This window comes from Bufo bufo, chromosome 11 (assembly GCF_905171765.1).
Source record: "Bufo bufo chromosome 11, aBufBuf1.1, whole genome shotgun sequence".
NCBI classification, from domain to species: Eukaryota; Metazoa; Chordata; class Amphibia; order Anura; family Bufonidae; genus Bufo; species Bufo bufo.
Window position 1 is genome coordinate 37,545,059 of NC_053399.1, and position 19,793 is coordinate 37,564,851.

General features: G+C 55.7%; 1 protein-coding gene across 1 annotated transcript in view; it reads left to right on the top strand.

Annotated features, from left to right (window-relative positions):
• The window catches only part of CDAN1 (codanin 1), a 137,160-nt gene that overhangs the window by 94,899 nt on the left and 22,468 nt on the right, over window positions 1-19,793 (top strand). The window contains exons 25-26 of the mRNA XM_040411692.1: window positions 19,285-19,348; window positions 19,436-19,638. Coding sequence (XP_040267626.1) covers window positions 19,285-19,348; window positions 19,436-19,638 — 267 coding nt within the window. The remainder of the gene's footprint in view (window positions 1-19,284; window positions 19,349-19,435; window positions 19,639-19,793) is intronic.

A 19,793-nucleotide genomic window follows, 5' to 3' on the forward strand; every position in this document is an offset into this window, starting at 1 on the left:
GGCTGTGGGCAGGAGGCCGTCTGCCACATCCAGGCGCGGCGGGGGGCGCGAACGGCGCCATTTTATCTTGGCCGGCACTTCATCTTCCTCGGGGGTTAAATCATTTTGCCGCGCGCGCGCGGCTCTGCCTTCTCCTTCAGTGCGGCAGGGGGGGGGCGGAGCTTCCTACATGCGCTCCGCTACTTCCTGTTTCGTCGGGCTCCACATCTCTAGTGCTGCGTGGAATCCTCTCTGCCGTCCGATCCTGAAGCTCTTCATCTCCGTGCCTGCTGCCACTCCTCCACAGCCTCCTTCAGTCTGCTGCCCTTGCTGCTGCCGCTTGCACTGTCCGCGGGTCTGGTAGGACTGTTAACCCCCTCCGTGCCACCAGTACTGCTGCTTGGGTGTAATCCCCGTTCCGTTTTTTCCCTGGGGTCTCCCACTTTAAGTGCAACATTTTTTCCACCATGTCAGACCCTTCTGCAGCCGCCAAGCCTTGGTACCATGCCTGTACCGCTTGTAGGGAACCCTTTCCCCGGGGGCAGTCTGATCCGCACTGTCCTGCATGCCGAGCTCCACCGCAGCCTCAGTCGCCCGCTGTGTCGCTCCCTGTTTCCTCTGACCCGCCTGACTGGGCTAGATCCCTGTCCCAGGCCGTGGAAAGCCTCACCCATGTCGTGGGCCGCCTAATAGACAGGCCGCCTACCCCGCAGGACGCCACTCTTACTGTCGCGCCCTCCGGGTCCACCGCTTCCGCCGCTGCGGCGGGTTCACCCTCTCTTAGTGACCCTTCCCGAGCTAGGCACTCTCAGAAGCGTTTTAGAGTAGAGCGAGCCTCCTCCTCGGATGCCTCCCTCTCCCCGCCACGCGTGCGCACTCAGACGGGCCTCTCCTCTCCAAAGGATTCGCCCTCTGAAGGTGAATTGGCGGCTTCGAAATTGGAAATGGACTCGGCCCTGCCGTCCAAGCTAGCCTCAGCGATGGGTCAACTCATCTCTGATATTCGTGACACCTTTAAGGTGCAAGATGACCCCCCTAGCTCTGACGCAGCTAGCGTCTCCTTTATCAGACCCAGGCAGGCCTCAAAAGTCTTTCCAATCCACTCTGATTTCTCCTCCGGGGTGTCTAAGGCTTGGGCTCGCCCGGACGCCCGTTTTGTCAACCCCAAGAAGCTGGATATTTGCTATCCTTTTCCAGCCGATGTCGTGGCCACCTGGTCGTCCCCACCCAAGGTGGACCCCCCTGTGGCCAGTCTGTCAAAGAACATGGCCATCCCTGTTCCCGACGGGTCCTCTCTTCAGTCAGCGGAGGACCGTCGCATGGAGACCCTTTCCAAGGGCATTTTTGCTGCCTCCGGTTCTGCCCTCAGACCGGTTTTTGCCTCTGCCTGGGCAGGTAAAGCAATCTCTGCTTGGGGTGTGCAGCTGGAACAGGAGTTGGACTCGGACGTCCCCATCCAGGACCTACGTTCCTTGGCCCAGCTTATTATTCGGACCGGGAATTTTGTTTGTGAGGCCTCCCTTGATGCGGGAGCCCTTATAGCACGCTCCTCCGCCCTGGCAGTTTCCGTCAGGAGGGAACTCTGGCTGAAGGTTTGGAAAGCGGACGCTGCCTCCAAACGTTCCTTGGCGGGGCTACATTTTGCGGGTTCCCGCCTTTTCAGGGTCCGCCTAGACGAGCTTATTTCGGAGGCCACGGGTGGTAAAAGCACCCATCTTCCTCAACCCCAAGCCAGGGGCGCCCCCCGCAGACGCCCTGGTGCGTCTCGTTTTCGGTCCTCCCGCAGGACCTCTGGGGCTCCCCCCGCAGCTGCCGCTTCGGCCCCTCCCCAGGATAAGCGTAGGAAGCCGTTTTTTCGGGCGCAGCCCTCCTGGCGCAGGCCGCAGGCTGCCCGCACACCCGCAGCAAAGCAGTCCTCTGCCTGAAGGTGCGCCCCCACCCACCCGGGTGGGGGGCCGGCTCCTCCTTTTCAGGGACGTCTGGATGGCTCACGTCTCCGACGCCTGGGCTCTCGAAATTGTGTCTTCCGGATACAAAATCGAATTCGCGTCCTTCCCTCCAGATCGGTTCTTTCGCTCCCGCCCGCCCGGGACCCGAAAAGCGCGGCTGCGTTCTCCGCGGCTGTTCAAGCCTTACTGGACAGGGGGGTGATTACCCCCGTTCCTCTAGAGGAAAGGTTCCAAGGGTTCTATTCGAACCTCTTTGTAGTTCCCAAGAAGGGAGGTTCGGTGCGGCCCATTTTGGACCTCAAAAGGCTCAACCGTTTTCTCCTCCTTCGACGGTTTCGGATGGAGTCCCTCCGTTCCGCGGTGGCTTCCCTGGAGCGGGGAGATTTCATGTCTTCCATCGATATACAGGATGCCTACCTCCATGTTCCGGTAGCCCGGTGTCACCATCGCTTCCTCCGATTCGCCGTGGGGGACCTTCACTTCCAATTTGTCGCCCTTCCCTTTGGGCTGGCAACAGCCCCCCGGGTGTTCACCAAGGTCCTGGCCCCGGTTTTGGCCTTACTCCGCTCCAGGGGTGTTTTTCTGCTACCGTACTTGGACGATATCCTCATCAAAGCTCCGTCCCTTTCTCAAGCGGTTGCCAGCGTGGATCTCACTCTAGAGACCCTGGCGAGGTTCGGTTGGGTCATCAACTTCCCCAAGTCCTCCCTTCCCCCCTCCAGACAACTGGTCTTCCTGGGAATGCTTTTAGACACGGGAGCGGCGGAGGTACGTCTTCCCTCGGAAAAACGACTGACCCTCCGTCGGGCGATTCGGGGTCTCCTTCTCCACCGTCGACCGTCCTTCCGCTTCTGCATGCGGGTCTTGGGGCAGATGGTTGCCTGCTTCGAGGCGATCCCATTTGCGCAGTTTCACTCCCGCCCTCTCCAACGGGCGATCCTCTCCTCCTGGGACAAATCGCCGGAGTCTCTGGATCATCCCTTCCATCTATCGCCTCCGGTGCGGTCATCTCTCCGCTGGTGGTTACAGTCCCCTCTTCTGGGCAGGTCCTTTCTGCCGCTCAACTGGTTGGTGGTTACAACCGATGCCAGTCTCTTGGGCTGGGGAGGCGTGTTTCCTCCCCGATCCGTCCAGGGCATTTGGTCTCCATCGGAGTCCAAACTCTCGATCAATGTCCTGGAGCTGAGAGCGGCCCTTCTGTCTCTGCGACACTGGACTCATCTGCTGAAGGGTCATCCAGTTCGTGTGCAATCGGACAACGCCACGGCCGTGGCGTACATAAACCACCAGGGGGGCACTCGCAGCGCTGCAGCGATGCGGGAGGTCACCAGCATTCTCCGTTGGGCGGAAGCCCACGTCCCGGCTCTATCTGCAATTTTTATTCCAGGGGTGGACAATTGGGCGGCGGACTTCCTCAGTCGCACCACCGTCGACCCCGGCGAGTGGTCTCTTCACCCGGAGGTGTTCGAGGCCATTTGCCTTCGTTGGGGCATACCGGACGTGGACCTCATGGCCTCCAAGTTCAATCACAAGGTCCCCACCTATCTGTCCAGGGCCAGGGATCCGGGAGCTTGCGGAGCCGACGCCCTCGTTCTTCCTTGGCGAGGCTTCGCGCGTCCATACATATTCCCTCCCATCCCACTCCTGCCCAAGGTCCTTCGGAAGATCGCGGCGGAAGGCGTCTCGGTGATTCTGGTCGCTCCGGACTGGCCCCGCCGGTCTTGGTATGCCGACCTCATGCTGCTCCTAGCAGACGCGCCCTGGCCGCTGCCCGCCAGGGAAGATCTTCTCTCTCAGGGACCGATCTTCCACCCGCGTTTAAGGTCCCTACGTTTGACGGCGTGGTTGTTGAGACCACCGTCCTGACACGTAGGGGTTTTTCTGCGGACGTCGTCCGCACCATGATCCGCGCCCGTAAGCCGTCCTCTTCTAGGATCTATTGGAGGACCTATTTGGGGTTCTGTGCTGATCTGGGGATTCCTCCGCTCCGCTTTTCTCTCCCCACCGTTTTGTCCTTCCTGCAGAGCGGACTCGCCCAAGGTCTGGGTCTTAGTTCTTTGAAGGGTCAGGTGTCTGCGCTGTCCATTTTGTTTCAGCGCCCACTGGCCCCCCTTGGTCCTGTCAAGACCTTCCTTCAGGGCGTGGCTCACGCGGTTCCCCCGTACCGCCCTCCGGTACCGCCCTGGGACCTGAACCTGGTTCTCTCAGCGCTCCAGGCTTCTCCTTTCGAGCCTCTGCGGACGGTTTCCTTGCGACTTCTGTCCTGCAAGGTTATTTTCCTTGTAGCAGTCACTTCTCTTCGGAGGGTGTCCGAATTGGCTGCACTCTCCTGTCTGGAACCTTTCCTAGTGTTCCACCAGGACAAGGTGGTTCTTCGTCCGGTCCCTTCCTTCCTTCCTAAGGTGGTCTCCGCCTTTCATCTGAACGAGGACATCGTTCTCCCCTCTTTGTGTCCTTCCCCTTCCCACCCTCGGGAGAGGAAGCTTCATCGCCTGGACGTTGTCAGGGCGCTCAAGGTTTACCTGGAGGTAACCAGCTCTTTCAGGCGTACTGACTCGCTCTTTGTGGTTCCGGAGGGGTCGCACAGAGGGATAGCCGCGTCCAAAGTTGCTATCGCCCGTTTTGTCAAGATGGCTGTTACTGAGGCTTATCTCGCCAAGGGCAAGGTTCCGCCCCTTGGTGTTACCGCTCACTCCACTAGAGCGGTCGGGGCTTCCTGGGCTCAGAGGAATCGGGCTTCTACGGAGCAGATTTGCAAGGCGGCCACTTGGTCCTCCTTGCACACCTTCACCAAGTTCTACAGGGTGCATACTCATGCGTTGGCTGACGCTGCTTTAGGCCGTCTGGTGTTGCAGGCGGCAGTTGATTGATGCCTCTGGTGTTGGTCTAGTTTGTTTCTGGTCCCTCCCTTCTGGGACTGCTCTGGAACGTCCCATGGTTTCCTGTGTCCCCCAAGGAATATGGGCGAGAAAAGGAGACTTTTGTATTACTTACCAGTAAAGTCTCTTTCTCGCTCTTCCTTGGGGGACACAGCACCCGCCCTTCATTTGGGTTTACAGTTGTGGTTCCGGCTTGGTTGCCCCGTTGGGGCTTGACAGTTCTTTTTTCCGGTTGGTGGTTATCTTTCACTACTTGGACACGCAACTGGCAGTCTCTCTCTCCAGGCTGAAGGGTATAGCTGATGGAGGAGGGGCTTACAGCTTTCACTTAGTGTCACGCCTCCTAGGGAGCAGAGCTATACCCATGGTTTCCTGTGTCCCCCAAGGAAGAGCGAGAAAGAGACTTTACTGGTAAGTAATACAAAAGTCTCCTTTTTCATGGGTCTGGACTTTAAGTATTAGGCTACACAGAGCGGCGCCCAGGGATGTCCCAGCACTTACTATTATTCCTGGGCGCCGCTCCGTTCGCCCGCTGTGCGCCTGTGCCCCATTACCATCTCCTGCAGTCCTGCTCCATATGCTAATTACTATGTGAGCGATGGGGAGGAGACGGCAGCTTCTGTAGTGGGCGTTCCTTCTCCCTGCACTGCGATTGGACTAGAGAAGCTGCTGTCTCCTCCCCATCGCTCCGATAGTAATTAGCATATGGAGCAGAACTGCAGGAGACGGTAATGGGCGCCGCTCTGTGTAGCCTGCTGCTTAACAAAGTCCGAACCTATATAAGGTGGTCTTTAACTTTTAATACAGGAGGCAGGTGCCGGCAGCAGAATCACATAGCCGACATCCTGCCTCTGACAGGGAGCTGTGATCAGCGGCAGTTAACTGCCGCTGATCTGCTGCCAGTACCTGCCTCCTGTATTAAGGGTTAATTATAATTGGTGGCGCAGTGCCCCCTCCTCCCCTCAACCCCCACAGTATTATAATCATTGGTGGCAGTGGCCACAGGGTCCCCTCCCCTCCTCCTCATTGGTGGCAGTGGCAGCTTCTGATCGGAGCCCCAGCAATGTAATCCTGGGGATCCGATCGGTTACCATGGCAGCCAGGACGCTACTGAAGCCCTGGCTGCCATGGTAATCTCTGTGCTGCTGTGTGCACTATGCACAGAGCAGCAGGGAGAGTGTGAAGTCCTATTCACCCTAATAGATCTCTATTAGGGTGAATAGGACAAGGGATTAGAAGATCCCAGGATAGTTATTAAATAAACTGTAAAAAAAAACAAAAAGTAAAAAAAAAAAACACACCAAAATATTACGTATAGATCACCCCCTTTCCCAATTTTACATATAAAATATATAAACAATAAATAAACATCGCCACGTCCGAAAACTCCAAACTATTAAAATATTATAAAAAAAATCTGTGCGATTCGCCATTTTTAAAAATGCGGAATGCACGTGGCTTTTTTTGTTTTATTTTTTTTTTGTGTGGTATTGAATGGTAGAGTATCGCAATACTTTTTTATGGTATCGAAACCGAATCAAAATTTTGGTATACTCTACTTTGAGACTGCTGCGACAGCAAGCAGGTAAGAGGATCTGCTAGTAAACATAAATTGGGCATGTTAAACCATTGAAAATTGGCGTCTATTACATGTATGTGCTGTTCCCAGTAAATGTGCATCTAGTACTGTATGATGTCCCACCCCTTTAACCTGTTGCGGACACAGGACGTACCAGTACTTAAGGACACGTGATGTACCGGTACGTCATGTGTAGTTCCGATCTCCGCTGCGCGGCGGGCGGTGATCAGAACAAGGTGCCTGCTCAAATCATTGAGCAGGCACCCGGGGACAATGCGCGGGGGGGTCCTGTAACCCTGCGGTTTGTGGCTTTCACAAGTTTCAGCGGGCGGCGGTTCCATCGGGTCCCCTTGCGGCTGTAAGGGGGACCCGATGGCATGGAAGGCAGCGTGATGCCTTCCTTAGGCATCGGCGCTGCCTTCCGGTGACGAGCCTGTGAGATCCAGCCCCCTGGATCTCATAGGCAGGAACCTGTATGAGTAATACACACTGTATCAATATTTTTTAATATGTGGTCCTAAACTGCTGTACGGGCACACTGCAGGGCGCAGAAGGAAAGGAATGCCATACGGTTTTTGGAAGGCAGACTTTGCTGGACTGTTTTTTTTGACACCATGTCCCATTTGAAGCCCCCCTGATGCACCCCTAGAGTAGAAACTCCAAAAAAGTGACCCCATTTTAGAAACTACGGGATAGGGTGGCAGTATTGTTGGTACTAGTTTAGGGTACATATGATTTCTCGCCCATATTCCTTGGGGGACACAGGAAACCATGGGTATAGCTCTGCTCCCTAGGAGGCGTGACACTAAGTGAAAGCTGTAAGCCCCTCCTCCATCAGCTATACCCCTCAGCCTGGAGAAGAGACTGCCAGTTTTTGCTTAGTGTCCAAGGAGGCAAGACACCCCCTGCTTATGCAGGGTTGTTTTTCCTATGATTTTTATTTTTGCGTTATTTGTTGTTTTTAATTCGATTTTTTTCTACCTACAGGGACAACAGAGGCGCATTAGACCCCTCTGTTTCTCCCGGGGTTGAGTTGCGCCAGTGCCGGTAATTCCGCACTGCCGCCTCCCCCACAGAAGACAAGGTGGACCAGGGCAGCCTCGCTCCCCTGCGTCCCGCCAGCTCAGGGTCGCCCGCACGCCAAGTCCCTCCCCCGGTTTCCTGCCACTGCGGTGCCAGGAGCTGAAGGGGCGACCCTGCTGGACGGATTGAGGGTGAAGACAGCGAATGGTGAGAGTGGCTGCTCCAGCCTCCCCTTTTCCCTCCCTCCCACCGCTGCTACGTCCCCATGGCCATGGCCACTGCTACATACACACTGCTACAGCCATTCCCACCACCCCTCCCGAGCCCCCCCCCCCCCTTACCGGGCAATGTTGGAGGGGAGTTTTATCTGGGCACAGAGACGCTGCCTTACAGGGGACGGCTGCAGGCAAGCAAACCGTCGGCCAATTCGCAGGTTGAAGCAGGCGCGGCGGGGGCCGCTTACATGGTGTGAACGGCGCCATTTCATGGCCGGCACTTCTTCACTTGGGGGGTTAAAATCATTTTGCCGCGCGCGCGGCTCTGCTTCAGAGCGGCAGAGGGGGGGCGGAGCTTCCTACATGCGCTCCGCTACTTCCGGGTTCATCGCACAGTGCTGCGTGGAATCCTCTCTGCAGTGCGATCCGAAGCCGGTGCTGCTGCCTCTCCTCCACAGCCTCCTCAGTCTGTTCCCCTTACCGCTGCCGCTTGCATCATCCGGGTCTGGTAGGACTTTTAACCCCCTCCGTGCCACAGTACTGTCGCTTGGGTGTTATCCCCGTTCCTTTTCTTTGGGGTCTCCCACTTCAAGTGCAACATCTTGTTCCACCATGTCAGACCCTTCTGCAGCCGCCAAGCCTTGGTACCATGCCTGTACGGCTTGTAGGGAACCCTTTCCCCGGGGGCAGTCTGATCCGCACTGTACTGCATGCAGGGCTCCACCGCAGCCTCAGTCGCCCGCTGTGTCGCTCCCTGCTGCCTCTGACCCCCCTGACTGGGCTAGATCCCTGTCCCAGGCCGTGGAAAGCCTCACTCATGTCGTGGGCCGCCTAATAGACAGGCCACCTACCCCGCAGGACGCCTCACTGATTGTCGCGCCCTCCGGGTCCACTGCTTCTGCAGCGGGTTCACTCCCTCTTAGTGACCCCTCCCGGGCTAGGCACTCTCAGAAGCGTATTAGAGTAGAGCGAGCCTCCTCCTCGGATGCCTCCCTCTCCCCGCCACGCGTGCGCACCCAGACGAGCCTCTCCTCTCCAAAGGATTCGCTCTCTGAGGGTGAATTGGCGGTTTCAGATTTGGAAATGGACTCGGCCCTGCCGTCCAAGCTAGCCTCAGCGATGGGTCAACTCATCTCGGATATTCGTGACACCTTTAAGGTGCAGGATGATCCCCCTAGCTCGGACGCAGCTAGCGTCTCCTTTATCAGACCCAGGCAGGTCTCAAAAGTCTTTCCAATCCACTCTGATTTCTCCTCTGTGGTGTCTAAGGCTTGGGCTCGCCCGGACGCCCGTTTTGTCAACCCCAAGAAGCTGGACATTTGCTATCCCTTTCCAGCCGATGTCGTGGCCACATGGTCTTCCCCACCCAAGGTGGACCCCCCTGTGGCCCGGCTGTCAAAGAACACGGCCATCCCTGTACCTGACGGGTCCTCTCTTCAGTCAGCGGAGGACCGTCGCATGGAGACCCTTTCCAAGGGCATTTTTGCTGCCTCCGGTTCTGCTCTCAGACCGGTTTTTGCCTCTGCTTGGGCAGGGAAAGCAATCTCTGCTTGGGGTGCGCAGCTGGAACAGGAGTTGGACTCGGACGTCCCCATCCAGGACCTACGTTCCTTGGCCCAGCTTATTATTCGTGCCGGGAATTTTGTTTGTGAGGCCTCCCTTGATGCGGGAGCCCTTATTGCACGCTCCTCCGCCCTGGCAGTTTCCGTCAGGAGGGAGCTCTGGCTGAAGGTTTGGAAAGCGGACGCTGCCTCCAAACGTTCCTTGGCGGGGCTACCGTTTGCGGGTTCCCGCCTTTTCGGGGTCCGCCTAGACGAACTTATTTCGGAGGCCACGGGTGGTAAAAGCACCCATCTTCCTCAACCCCAAGCCAGGGGCGCCCCCCGCGGACGCCCTGGTGCGTCTCGTTTTCGGTCCTCCCGCAGGGCCTCTGGGGCTCCCACCACAGCTGCCGCTTCGGCTCCTCCCCAGGACAAGCATAGGAAGCCGTTTTTTTTTTCGGGCGCAGCCCTCCTGGCGCAAGCCGCAGGCTGCCCGCACACCCGCAGCAAAGCAATCCTCTGCCTGAAGGCGCGCCCCCACCCACCCGGGTGGGGGGCCGGCTCCTCCTTTTCAGGGACGTCTGGTTGGCTCACGTCTCCGACGCCTGGGCCCTCGAAATTGTGTCCTCCGGATACAAAATCGAATTTGCATCCTTCCCTCCAGATCGGTTCTTTCGCTCCCGCTCGCCACGGGACCCGAAACGCGCGGCTGCGTTCTCCGCGGCCGTTCAAGCCTTACTGGACAGGGGGGTGATTACCCCCGTTCCTCTAGAGGAAAGGTTCCAAGGGTTCTACTCGAACCTCTTTGTAGTTCCCAAAAAGGGAGGTTCGGTGCGGCCCATTTTGGACCTCAAAAAGCTCAACCGTTTTCTCCTCCTTCGTCGGTTTCGGATGGAGTCCCTCCGTTCCGCGGTGGCTTCCCTGGAGCAGGGAGATTTCATGTCTTCCATCAATATACAGGATGCCTACCTCCATGTTCCGGTAGCCCGGTGTCACCATCGCTTCCTCCGATTCGCCGTGGGGGACCTCCACTTCCAGTTTGTCGCCCTTCCCTTTGGGCTGGCAACAGCCCCCCGGGTGTTCACCAAGGTCCTGGCCCCGGTTTTGGCCTTACTCCGTTCCAGGGGTGTTTTTCTGCTACCGTACTTGGACGATATCCTCATCAAGGCTCCGTCCTTTTCTCAAGCGGTTGCCAGCGTGGATCTCACTCTAGAGACTCTGACGAGGTTCGGTTGGGTCATCAACTTCCCCAAGTCCTCCCTTCCCCCCTCCAGACAACTGGTCTTCCTGGGAATGCTTTTAGACACGGGAGCGGCGGAAGTACGTCTTCCCTCGGAAAAACGTCTGATCCTCCGTGGGGCGGTTCGGGGTCTCCTTCTCCACCGTCGACCGTCCTTCCGCTTCTGCATGCGGGTCTTGGGGCAGATGGTTGCCTGCTTCGAGGCGATCCCATTTGCGCAGTTTCACTCCCGCCCTCTCCAACGGGCGATCCTCTCCTCCTGGGACAAATCGCCGCAGTCTCTGGATCATCCCTTCCATCTATCGCCTCCGGTGAGGTCATCTCTCCGCTGGTGGTTACAGTCCCCTCTTCTGGGCAGGTCCTTTCTGCCACTCAACTGGTTGGTGGTTACAACCGATGCCAGTCTCTTGGGCTGGGGAGGCGTCTTTCCTCCCCGATCCGTCCAGGGCATTTGGTCTCCATTGGAGTCCAGACTCTCGATCAATGTCCTGGAACTGAGAGCGGCCCTTCTGTCTCTACGACACTGGACTCATCTGTTGAAGGGTCATCCAGTTCGTGTACAATCGGACAACGCCACGGCTGTGGCGTACATAAACCACCAGGGGGGCACTCGCAGCGCTGCTGCAATGAGGGAGGTCTCCAGCATTCTCCGTTGGGCGGAAACCCACGTCCCGGCCCTATCGGCAATTTTTATTCCAGGGGTGGACAATTGGGCGGCGGACTTCCTCAGTCGCACCACTGTCGACCCCGGCGAGTGGTCTCTTCACCCGGAGGTATTCGAGGCCATTTGCCTTCGTTGGGGCATACCGGACGTGGACCTCATGGCCTCCAAGTTCAATCACAAGGTCCCCGCCTATCTGTCCAGGGCCAGGGATCCGGGAGCTTGCGGAGCCGACGCCCTCGTTCTTCCTTGGCGAGGCTTCGCGCGTCCATACATATTCCCTCCCATCCCACTCCTGCCCAAGGTCCTTCGGAAGATCGCGGCGGAAGGCGTCTCGGTGATTCTGGTCGCTCCGGACTGGCCCCGCCGGTCTTGGTATGCCGACCTCATGCTGCTCCTGGCAGACGCGCCCTGGCCGCTGCCCGCCAGGGAAGATCTTCTCTCTCAGGGACCGATCTTCCACCCGCGTTTAAGGTCCCTACGTTTGACGGCGTGGTTGTTGAGACCACCGTCCTGACACGTAGGGGTTTTTCTGCGGACGTCGTCCGCACCATGATCCGCGCCCGTAAGCCGTCCTCTTCTAGGATCTATTATAGGACCTGGAGGACCTATTTGGGGTTCTGTGCCGATCTGGGGATTCCTCCGCTCCGCTTTTCTCTCCCCACCGTTTTGTCCTTCCTGCAGAGCGGACTTGCCCAAGGTCTGGGTCTTAGTTCTTTGAAGGGTCAGGTGTCTGCGCTGTCCATTTTGTTTCAGCGCCCACTGGCCCCCCTTGGTCCTGTCAAGACCTTCCTTCAGGGCGTGGCTCACGCGGTTCCCCCGTACCGCCCTCCGGTACCGCCCTGGGACCTGAACCTGGTTCTCTCAGCGCTCCAGGCTTCTCCTTTCGAGCCTCTGCGGACGGTTTCCTTGCGACTTCTGTCCTGCAAGGTTATTTTCCTTGTGGCCGTCACCTCTCTTCGGAGGGTGTCCGAATTGGCTGCACTCTCCTGTCTGGAACCTTTCCTAGTGTTCCACCAAGACAAGGTGGTCCTTCGTCCGGTCCCTTCCTTCCTTCCTAAGGTGGTCTCCGTCTTTCATCTGAACGAGGACATCGTTCTCCCCTCTTTGTGTCCTTCCCCTTCCCACCCCCGGGAGAGGGAGCTTCATCACCTGGACGTTGTCAGGGCGCTCAAGGTTTACCTGGAGGTAACCAGCTCTTTCAGGCGTACTGACTCGCTCTTTGTGGTTCCGGAGGGGTCGCGCAGAGGGATGGCGGCATCCAAAGTTGCTATCGCCCGTTTTGTCAAGATGGCTGTTACTGAGGCTTATCTCGCCAAGGGCAAGGTTCCGCCCCTCGGTGTTACCGCTCACTCCACTAGAGCGGTCGGGGCTTCCTGGGCTCAGAGGAATCGGGCTTCTACGGAGCAGATTTGCAAGGCGGCCACTTGGTCCTCCTTGCACACCTTCACCAAGTTCTACAGGGTGCATACTCATGCGTCGGCTGACGCTGCTTTAGGCCGTCTGGTGTTGCAGGCGGCAGTTGATTGATGCCCCCGGTGTTGGTCTAGTTTGTTCTGGTCCCTCCCTTCTGGGACTGCTCTGGAACGTCCCATGGTTTCCTGTGTCCCCCAAGGAATATGGGCGAGAAAAGGAGACTTTTGTATTACTTACCAGTAAAGTCTCTTTCTCGCTCTTCCTTGGGGGACACAGCACCCGCCCTTCATTTGGGTTACAGTTGTGGTTCCGGCTTGGTTGCCCCCGTTGGGGCTTGACGGTTCTTTTTCCGGTTGGTGGTTATCTTTCACTACTTGGACACGCAACTGGCAGTCTCTTCTCCAGGCTGAGGGGTATAGCTGATGGAGGAGGGGCTTACAGCTTTCACTTAGTGTCACGCCTCCTAGGGAGCAGAGCTATACCCATGGTTTCCTGTGTCCCCCAAGGAAGAGCGAGAAAGAGACTTTACTGGTAAGTAATACAAAAGTCTCCTTTTTTGATTGCTCTATATTACACTTTTTGTGGGGCAAGGTAACAAGTAATAGCTGTTTTGGTACCGTTTTTATTTTTTGTTATTTACAACATTCATCTGACAGGTTAGATTATGTTATATTTTTATAGAGCAGGTTGTCACGGATGCGGCGATACCTAATATGTATACATTTTTTTTTATTTATGTAAGTTTTACACAATGATTTCATTTTTGAACCAAAAAAAATCTTGTTTTTTCGTGCTTTTTTGCATTGGGGGACACAGACCATGGGTATAGCTTAGAGGTATTAGTAGGAGGGACACTATGCAAATATAAAAGGGCTATACCCCCAGGCTCCACCAGGAGGAACTCAGTCTTTGCTTAGTGTCTGGTGAAGGAGGTTGACACTTTTTGATTCGTCTCCTTTTTGTTATTTTCTTCTAGATGGGGATGCAGGTCGGCATTGCGCCTTCCTGGTCCCCCATGGAGTGCCCGCCACCGTCTTTTGGACGCTGCCTCCATTTTCCCCCCAAGAAGACAAGTGGGTCCGGGCTCGACCTGTTAGCTCCGGCATCCCACCAGCTCCTGGGTCACCTGTTGCTGCCCTCCATCCAGAGCACTGTACTCCGGTGAGTCAGATGTCTGAAGAGGTGAGCCCTGCTGGTACAGAATAGAGGGAGAAGACTGCTGAAGCAGATAAGTATGGCTTCCCCTCTTACCTCCCTCCCTCCCCATGCCCCGCTCCCCATCTACGGGATTTGGTGGCGGCTGGCTGATTAACTTGCTGATGAGGGAATGGATGGGCTGACTGAGTGCTGGGAGATGGATGTTTCTCTGTCAGGGCATTTGGAGGCACTATACAGGATTAGAGAAGGCTCTTGCTCCTGCTGGGACCCCTCTTGCTCCTGCTGGGACCCCTCTCACTGTTACCATCGCCGGTACCTGTAGCTCCGGCTCTGTTTAGGGGCGGAGTTTTTTCCCTCGGCAGCTCTCGACCAGCGGCGGACCCTCCGTTTATTCTAAGGGCCACCGGCACTGCGGTCATCCACCAGAGGACGCCTTTATTAACCCCCGCCACGCCGTCTCCGGACGCCTTTTTTTCATAAGGAGCGCACGCGCCTCTGTCGCGTCTGGGGGGCGGAGCCTCGTTCTTCGCTCTGGCGTTTTTTCTCCTGCTTACTGAGAAGCGTCTGAGCTGCTCTCTGCTCCTCCGGTGGATGTCGGTGCTGTTGCCTGAGTGGTAGGACCTGTTAGCTCCTTTTTTCTTCTTGCTACATCTGGTTGTGGTAGCCACCATGCCTAAGCCTGGGGCCCCCCTTAAATCTACCAAATTCCCCTTCTCAGACGGCCAAGTCCTCTTCTCAGATCCCAATAGGGTCCTGTATGAGGTGTCTTCTGCCGCTTTCTGTCTCTGATATTTGTGCCTCCTGCCCTGCCCCTGGACGGGATCATCCTTCTCCTCTTTCTCTTTCCCTGCTGACGGCGAGGAGAGGTGGTCTTCTCCCACTAAGGTGGATCCCCCGGTGGCCAGACTAGCCAAGAATACGACCCTCCCTGTCTTAGACGGCTCCTCTTTGCAGGACGCTGTAGACAGGCGCATACTCTTTCCATGTCCATTTTTTCACTGGCAGGCGCGTCCCTGCGACCTGTCTTTGCCTCAGCATGGGTGGCCAGAGCCCTCTCGGTGTGGTTACAGCGCCACCACCAGAGACCTGGCGGAACTAGATGCGTCTACTGACACACTGGATTTGGTTCTCCAGATGTCTCAGGCTTCTAAGTTCCTTTGCGAAGCCTCTATGGACATTGCTTCCCTCTTTGCCCGCATGTCAGCCATCGCAGTCATTCAGCACAGAGAGGTCTGGTTGACGGTGTGGGACGCCGACGCCTCCTACAAACGTTCCCTCGCTAATCTCCCCTTTGGGGGTTCCAGACCTTTTGGGGCTCAGTTGGACGAGTTCTTCTCTGCCGCCACCGGGGGCAAGAGCTCTCATCTTCCCCAACCCAGGTCTAAGCGCACTTTTCGGACCAGGTCATCCGACTCCCGGTACCAGTCCTTTTGCCGCTTCTCATCTAGTAGGACGTCGCCTGCTTCCTCTGCTGGGGGTCTCGGGACGCCCGCAAAAGGCCCTCCTTCAAACCCCAGCCTTCCTGGCGCCAGAGGGCCTAGTCGGCCCGCCCTGCTGCTCCTAAGCAGTCTTCCGCATGAAGGGGACCTCTTGATGGCAGTTTATTCCCTTCTGGACCGGAGGGTTATTACCCCAGTTCCCCCAGAGGAACAGGGCACAGGTTTCTAGTCACACCTGTTCGTGGTCCAAAAGAAGGAAGGGTCGGTGCGTCCGATCCTGGATCTAAAACTGCTCAACAAGTTTCTGCGGGTGCGGAGGTTTCAAATGGAGTCCCTCCGCTCCGTTATTGCTTCTCTTCTTCCAGGGGAGTTCCTCGTGTCCGTAGGACGCCTATCTGCATGTCCCGATCCCAGAATCTCACCGACGATTCCTGCGCTTCGCCATGGGTGGTCGACACTATCAGTTCGTCACCCTTCCTTTCAGGTTAGCAACCGACCCTCGGGTCTTTACAAGATCCTAGCGCCGCTCATTGCGCTTCTTCGTACCAGGGGCATTCCTTTGCTGCCCTACCTGGACGACATTCTGTTAAAGGCTCCCTCGCTTCCGCAGGCCGAGGACAGCGGCCGGATCATTGTTCAGACTCTAGAACAGTTCGGCTGGCTAATCAATTACCCTAAGTCCTCTCTCCTGCCGTCTCAGAAGCTCTCCTTCTTGGGGATGGTTTGGACACCTCGGCCGCCAGGGGTCTTTCTCCCAGTCTCCAAGTCATCCCAGATCCAGGGCGCAGTGTCACATCTGCTGCGCTCCCCGTGTCTCTCCATCCGGGAGCGCATGCGGGTCCTGGATCTTATAGTAGCCTCCTTCGAGGCCGTTCCATATGCCCAGTTTCACACTCGTTTGCTGCAACGGGAGATCCTTTCCCTCTGGGACAAGATCTCTCGGGGTCTGGACGATCGCATCCGCCTGTCTCAGCGGGTTCGGGCAGCTCTCTTGGTGGCTGTTCCCATTGAACCTGAGGTCGGGAAGATCCTTCCTCCCGTTCTCCTGGACGATCGTCTCCACCGATGCCAGCCTTCTGGGTTAGGGCGGCGTTCTCCAAGCACGCACGGTTCAAAGGGTTTGATCGACGGCGGAATCTCGCCTCCCCATCAACATTCTGGAGCTGAGGGCGATTTTCCACTCCCTCTCCCTTTGGACTCCTCTCCTTGCGGGACGTCCGCTGAGGATTCAGTCGAACAATGCCTCGGCCGTGGCTTGCATCAACCATCAAGGCGGGACCCGCAGTCGGATGGTGATGCAGGAGGTGACGAGAATTCTGCTGTGGGCGAAGTCGCACGTTCCGATATTGTCAGCGGTATACATTCCAGGAATAGACAACTGGACAGCGGACCTTCTAAGCCGCCACAAGGTGGATCCAGGCGAGTGGTCTCTGCATCCGGATGTCTTCGAGGACGTCTGCCGCAGATGGGGCCGTCCGGACGTGGACTTGATGGCGTCCAGGCTCAACAGCAAACGCCCGGCGTTCCTGGCTCGCGCCCGGGATCCGAAGGCGTACGGGGTGGACGCGCTGGTGTCTCCGTGGCCGGACTTCAGCCTCCTCTGTCTTTCCTCCGCTTCCTCTGCTACCGAAGGTTATACGCAAGATCGCGGCAGAAGGAATTCCAACCGTTCTCATCGCCCCAGATTGGCCTCGCCGCACAGGGTTCTCAGACGTGGCTCGGATACTGGCGGACGCCCCATGGCCTCTTCCCGACAGAGAGGATCTACTGTCTCTGGGCCCGCTCTTCCACAGGAATTTACGGTCTCTTCGTTTAACGGCGTGGCTGTTGAAACCGCCATCCTGAAGAGGAAAGGGTTCTCGGAATCAGTGATTAGAACCATAATCAGTGCGAGGAAGCGGCTTCCTCCCGGATTTACTATCGTACCTAGAAGGCCTTCCTGACTCTTTGTGAGAACTCGGGGTTCCCTCCCCTTCGTTTTTCCATCCCTATGGTGCTGTCGTTTCTTCAGTCCGGGCTTGAGATGGGACTTTCGCTGAGCTCCCTGAAAGGTCAGGTTTAGGCTCTGGCCGTCTTTTTTCAGAAGAGCCAGACTTTTCTTCAGGGGGTGGCACATTCAGTCCCTCCGTATGTTCCCCCTTTTCCTCCTTGAGATCTCAATTTGGTCCTGCGCGTTCTGCGGACGGCCCCCTTCGAGCCTCTGAGAGAGGTCTCCCTGACTTTTCTCACCTAGAAAGTGGTCTTCCTTGTGGCCATAACTTCCATCAGGCGGGTGTCGGAGCTGGCCGCACTTTCCTGCCAGGAGCTTTTTCAGTTTTTTCACCAGGATAAGGTGGTACTCCGTCCGGTTCCCTCCTTTTTGCCCAAGGTAGTCCTCCCTTTCACCTTAACGAGGATCTTGTCCTGCCTTCCTTTTGTGCTTCTCCGACAAACCCCAAGGAACGGGCTCTCCATTCCTTGGATGTCGTCCGGGCCCTGAGGGTGTTTCTGACGGCTACAGCCTCTGTCCGCCGTTCAGACTCCCTCTTTTTGTGTTTCCCGAGGGACCTCGTAAGGGTCTGGCGGCCTCCAAGGTTACTGTGGCGCGATGGATCCGCTCGGCTATCTCCGCGGCTTATCGCGCTGGTAAGGTTCCCCCGGCTCGGATTACCGCTCACTCCACTAGGGCGGTGGAGCTTCCTGGGCAAGGCGCAATCGTGCCTATTCGTTTCAGCTGTGTAAGGCGGCCACCTGGTCGTCCTTGCATACCTTTGCAGGGTTTTATCATTTGCATTCAATGGCTTCGGCAAACGCTGTCTTTGACCACAGGGTTTTGCAGGCTGTGGTTCCTATTTGACAGTTTGACGTTCCTCCTGGCGGTGCTGATTTTTTTTCCCACCCCATGGACTGCTTTAGGACGTCCCATGGTCTGTGTCCCCCAATGGAAAAAAGCACGAGAAAAGGAGATTTTTTGTGAAACTCGCCTGTAAAATCTTTTTCTCGTCTTTTCCATTGGGGGACACAGCTCCCACCCATTCGGCCTGTTACAGGAGGGGTTTTCAGTTCTGTTGTGGTTGGACCTCACGGGCTTGGTCTGATGGCTTCCATTATTTTTTCTTGTCTCCTTCTCCTACTGCTTTTGCAACGCCTGAGTTCCTCCTGGTGGAGCCTGGGGGTATAGCCCGAGGGGGAGGAGCTCTTTTATATTTGCATAGTGTCCCTCCTACGAATACCTCTAAGCTATACCCATGGTCTGTGTCCCCCAATGGAAAAGACGAGAAAAAGATTTTACAGGTGAGTTTTACAAAAAAATCTCTTTTTAGTGTTTCCATAGTCTGAGAGACATTAATTTTTTCAGTTTTTGGGCGATTACCTTGGGTAGGGTATGATTTTTGCGGGATGAGATGACCGTTTTATTGGCACTATTTTGGGGTGCGTGTGACTTTTTGATCGCTTGCTATTACACTTTTTGTGATGTAAGGTTACAAAAAATGGTTTATTTAGCACAGTTTTTATTTTAAATTTTTTTACGGTGTTTATCTGAGGGGTTAGGTCATGTGATATTTTTATAGAGCCGGTCGATACGGACGCGGCGATACCTAATATGTATACTTTACTTGGGGAAAATGACGTTTTTGTTTATTTTTACTTGAAACTTAAATTTTTTTGGGGGGGAAAACTTTATTTTTTCAACTTTTCCTTTACTTTTGTCCCACTTTGGGACTTGCACTTTGGGGAGTATATTCCTTTACAATGCATTCCAATACTTCTGTATTGGAATGCATTGGCTTTATGAGTAATACTGTGTGTATTACTCATACAGCTTCCGGCCTGTGAGATCCAGGGGGCTGGATTTAACAGACTCTTCACCGGAAGGCAGCGCGATGCCTTCCATGCCATCGGGTCCCCCCCACAGCCCCATGGGGACCCGATGGTACTACCGCAGCCGCAACTTAGAAAAGCCGCAAACTGCAAGTCTGAATTGACCTGCGGTTTGCGGCGTTCGCCGACACGGGGGGGTCACGGGACCCCCCCGCGCATTTAACCGAGGTGCCTGCTCAATGATTTGAGCAGGCACCTTGTTCCGATCACCGCCCGCCGGGGCTGCGGTGATCGGAACAACACATGACGTACCGATACGTCATGGGTCCCTAAGGGGTTAAGTGTTGTTTTTTTTCTGTATTTTGTGTATAATGGTTTTTGTAATTCGCATTTATTTTTTACAGTATCTGACCACCACAACAGAGCATCATCTTGCTAAATGCACAGTGGAGCTGGCTTCACATCTAGGTAAGGCAGATCCAGCATGTTTACCACTAAATAAATAATTCACACAAGACTTTTATCTAAGTGGTGTGTTCTTTTCTCAATCTCCAGTGTCCGATCAGGTTCCCTTGATGGGTTCCACAACTTCACAGGCAGATCCTGTGCAGGCGCAGAACAGGAAGCTTGAAGAAACCAGACGTGTCCTGACATCTTTACTTAATGTCTGGAGGAATGACTTCAGGGTTCCAGTACCTGTACAGCTAATGCTTAGTCACAAAAATATCACTAACATTAAGCATATTCAGAGGTGCAAGGTGAGATTCACTGGAATTGGGGTCTCCTATTTGTACTGTGCAATGATTTTATGTTAGTATGTAATTATGAAATGCTAAGGTTTTAAAGGGAGTCTGTCACCAAGAAGTTAACTGTTGAACCAGACACAATGCCTTGTAGGGCTAGCTTAGCTGAA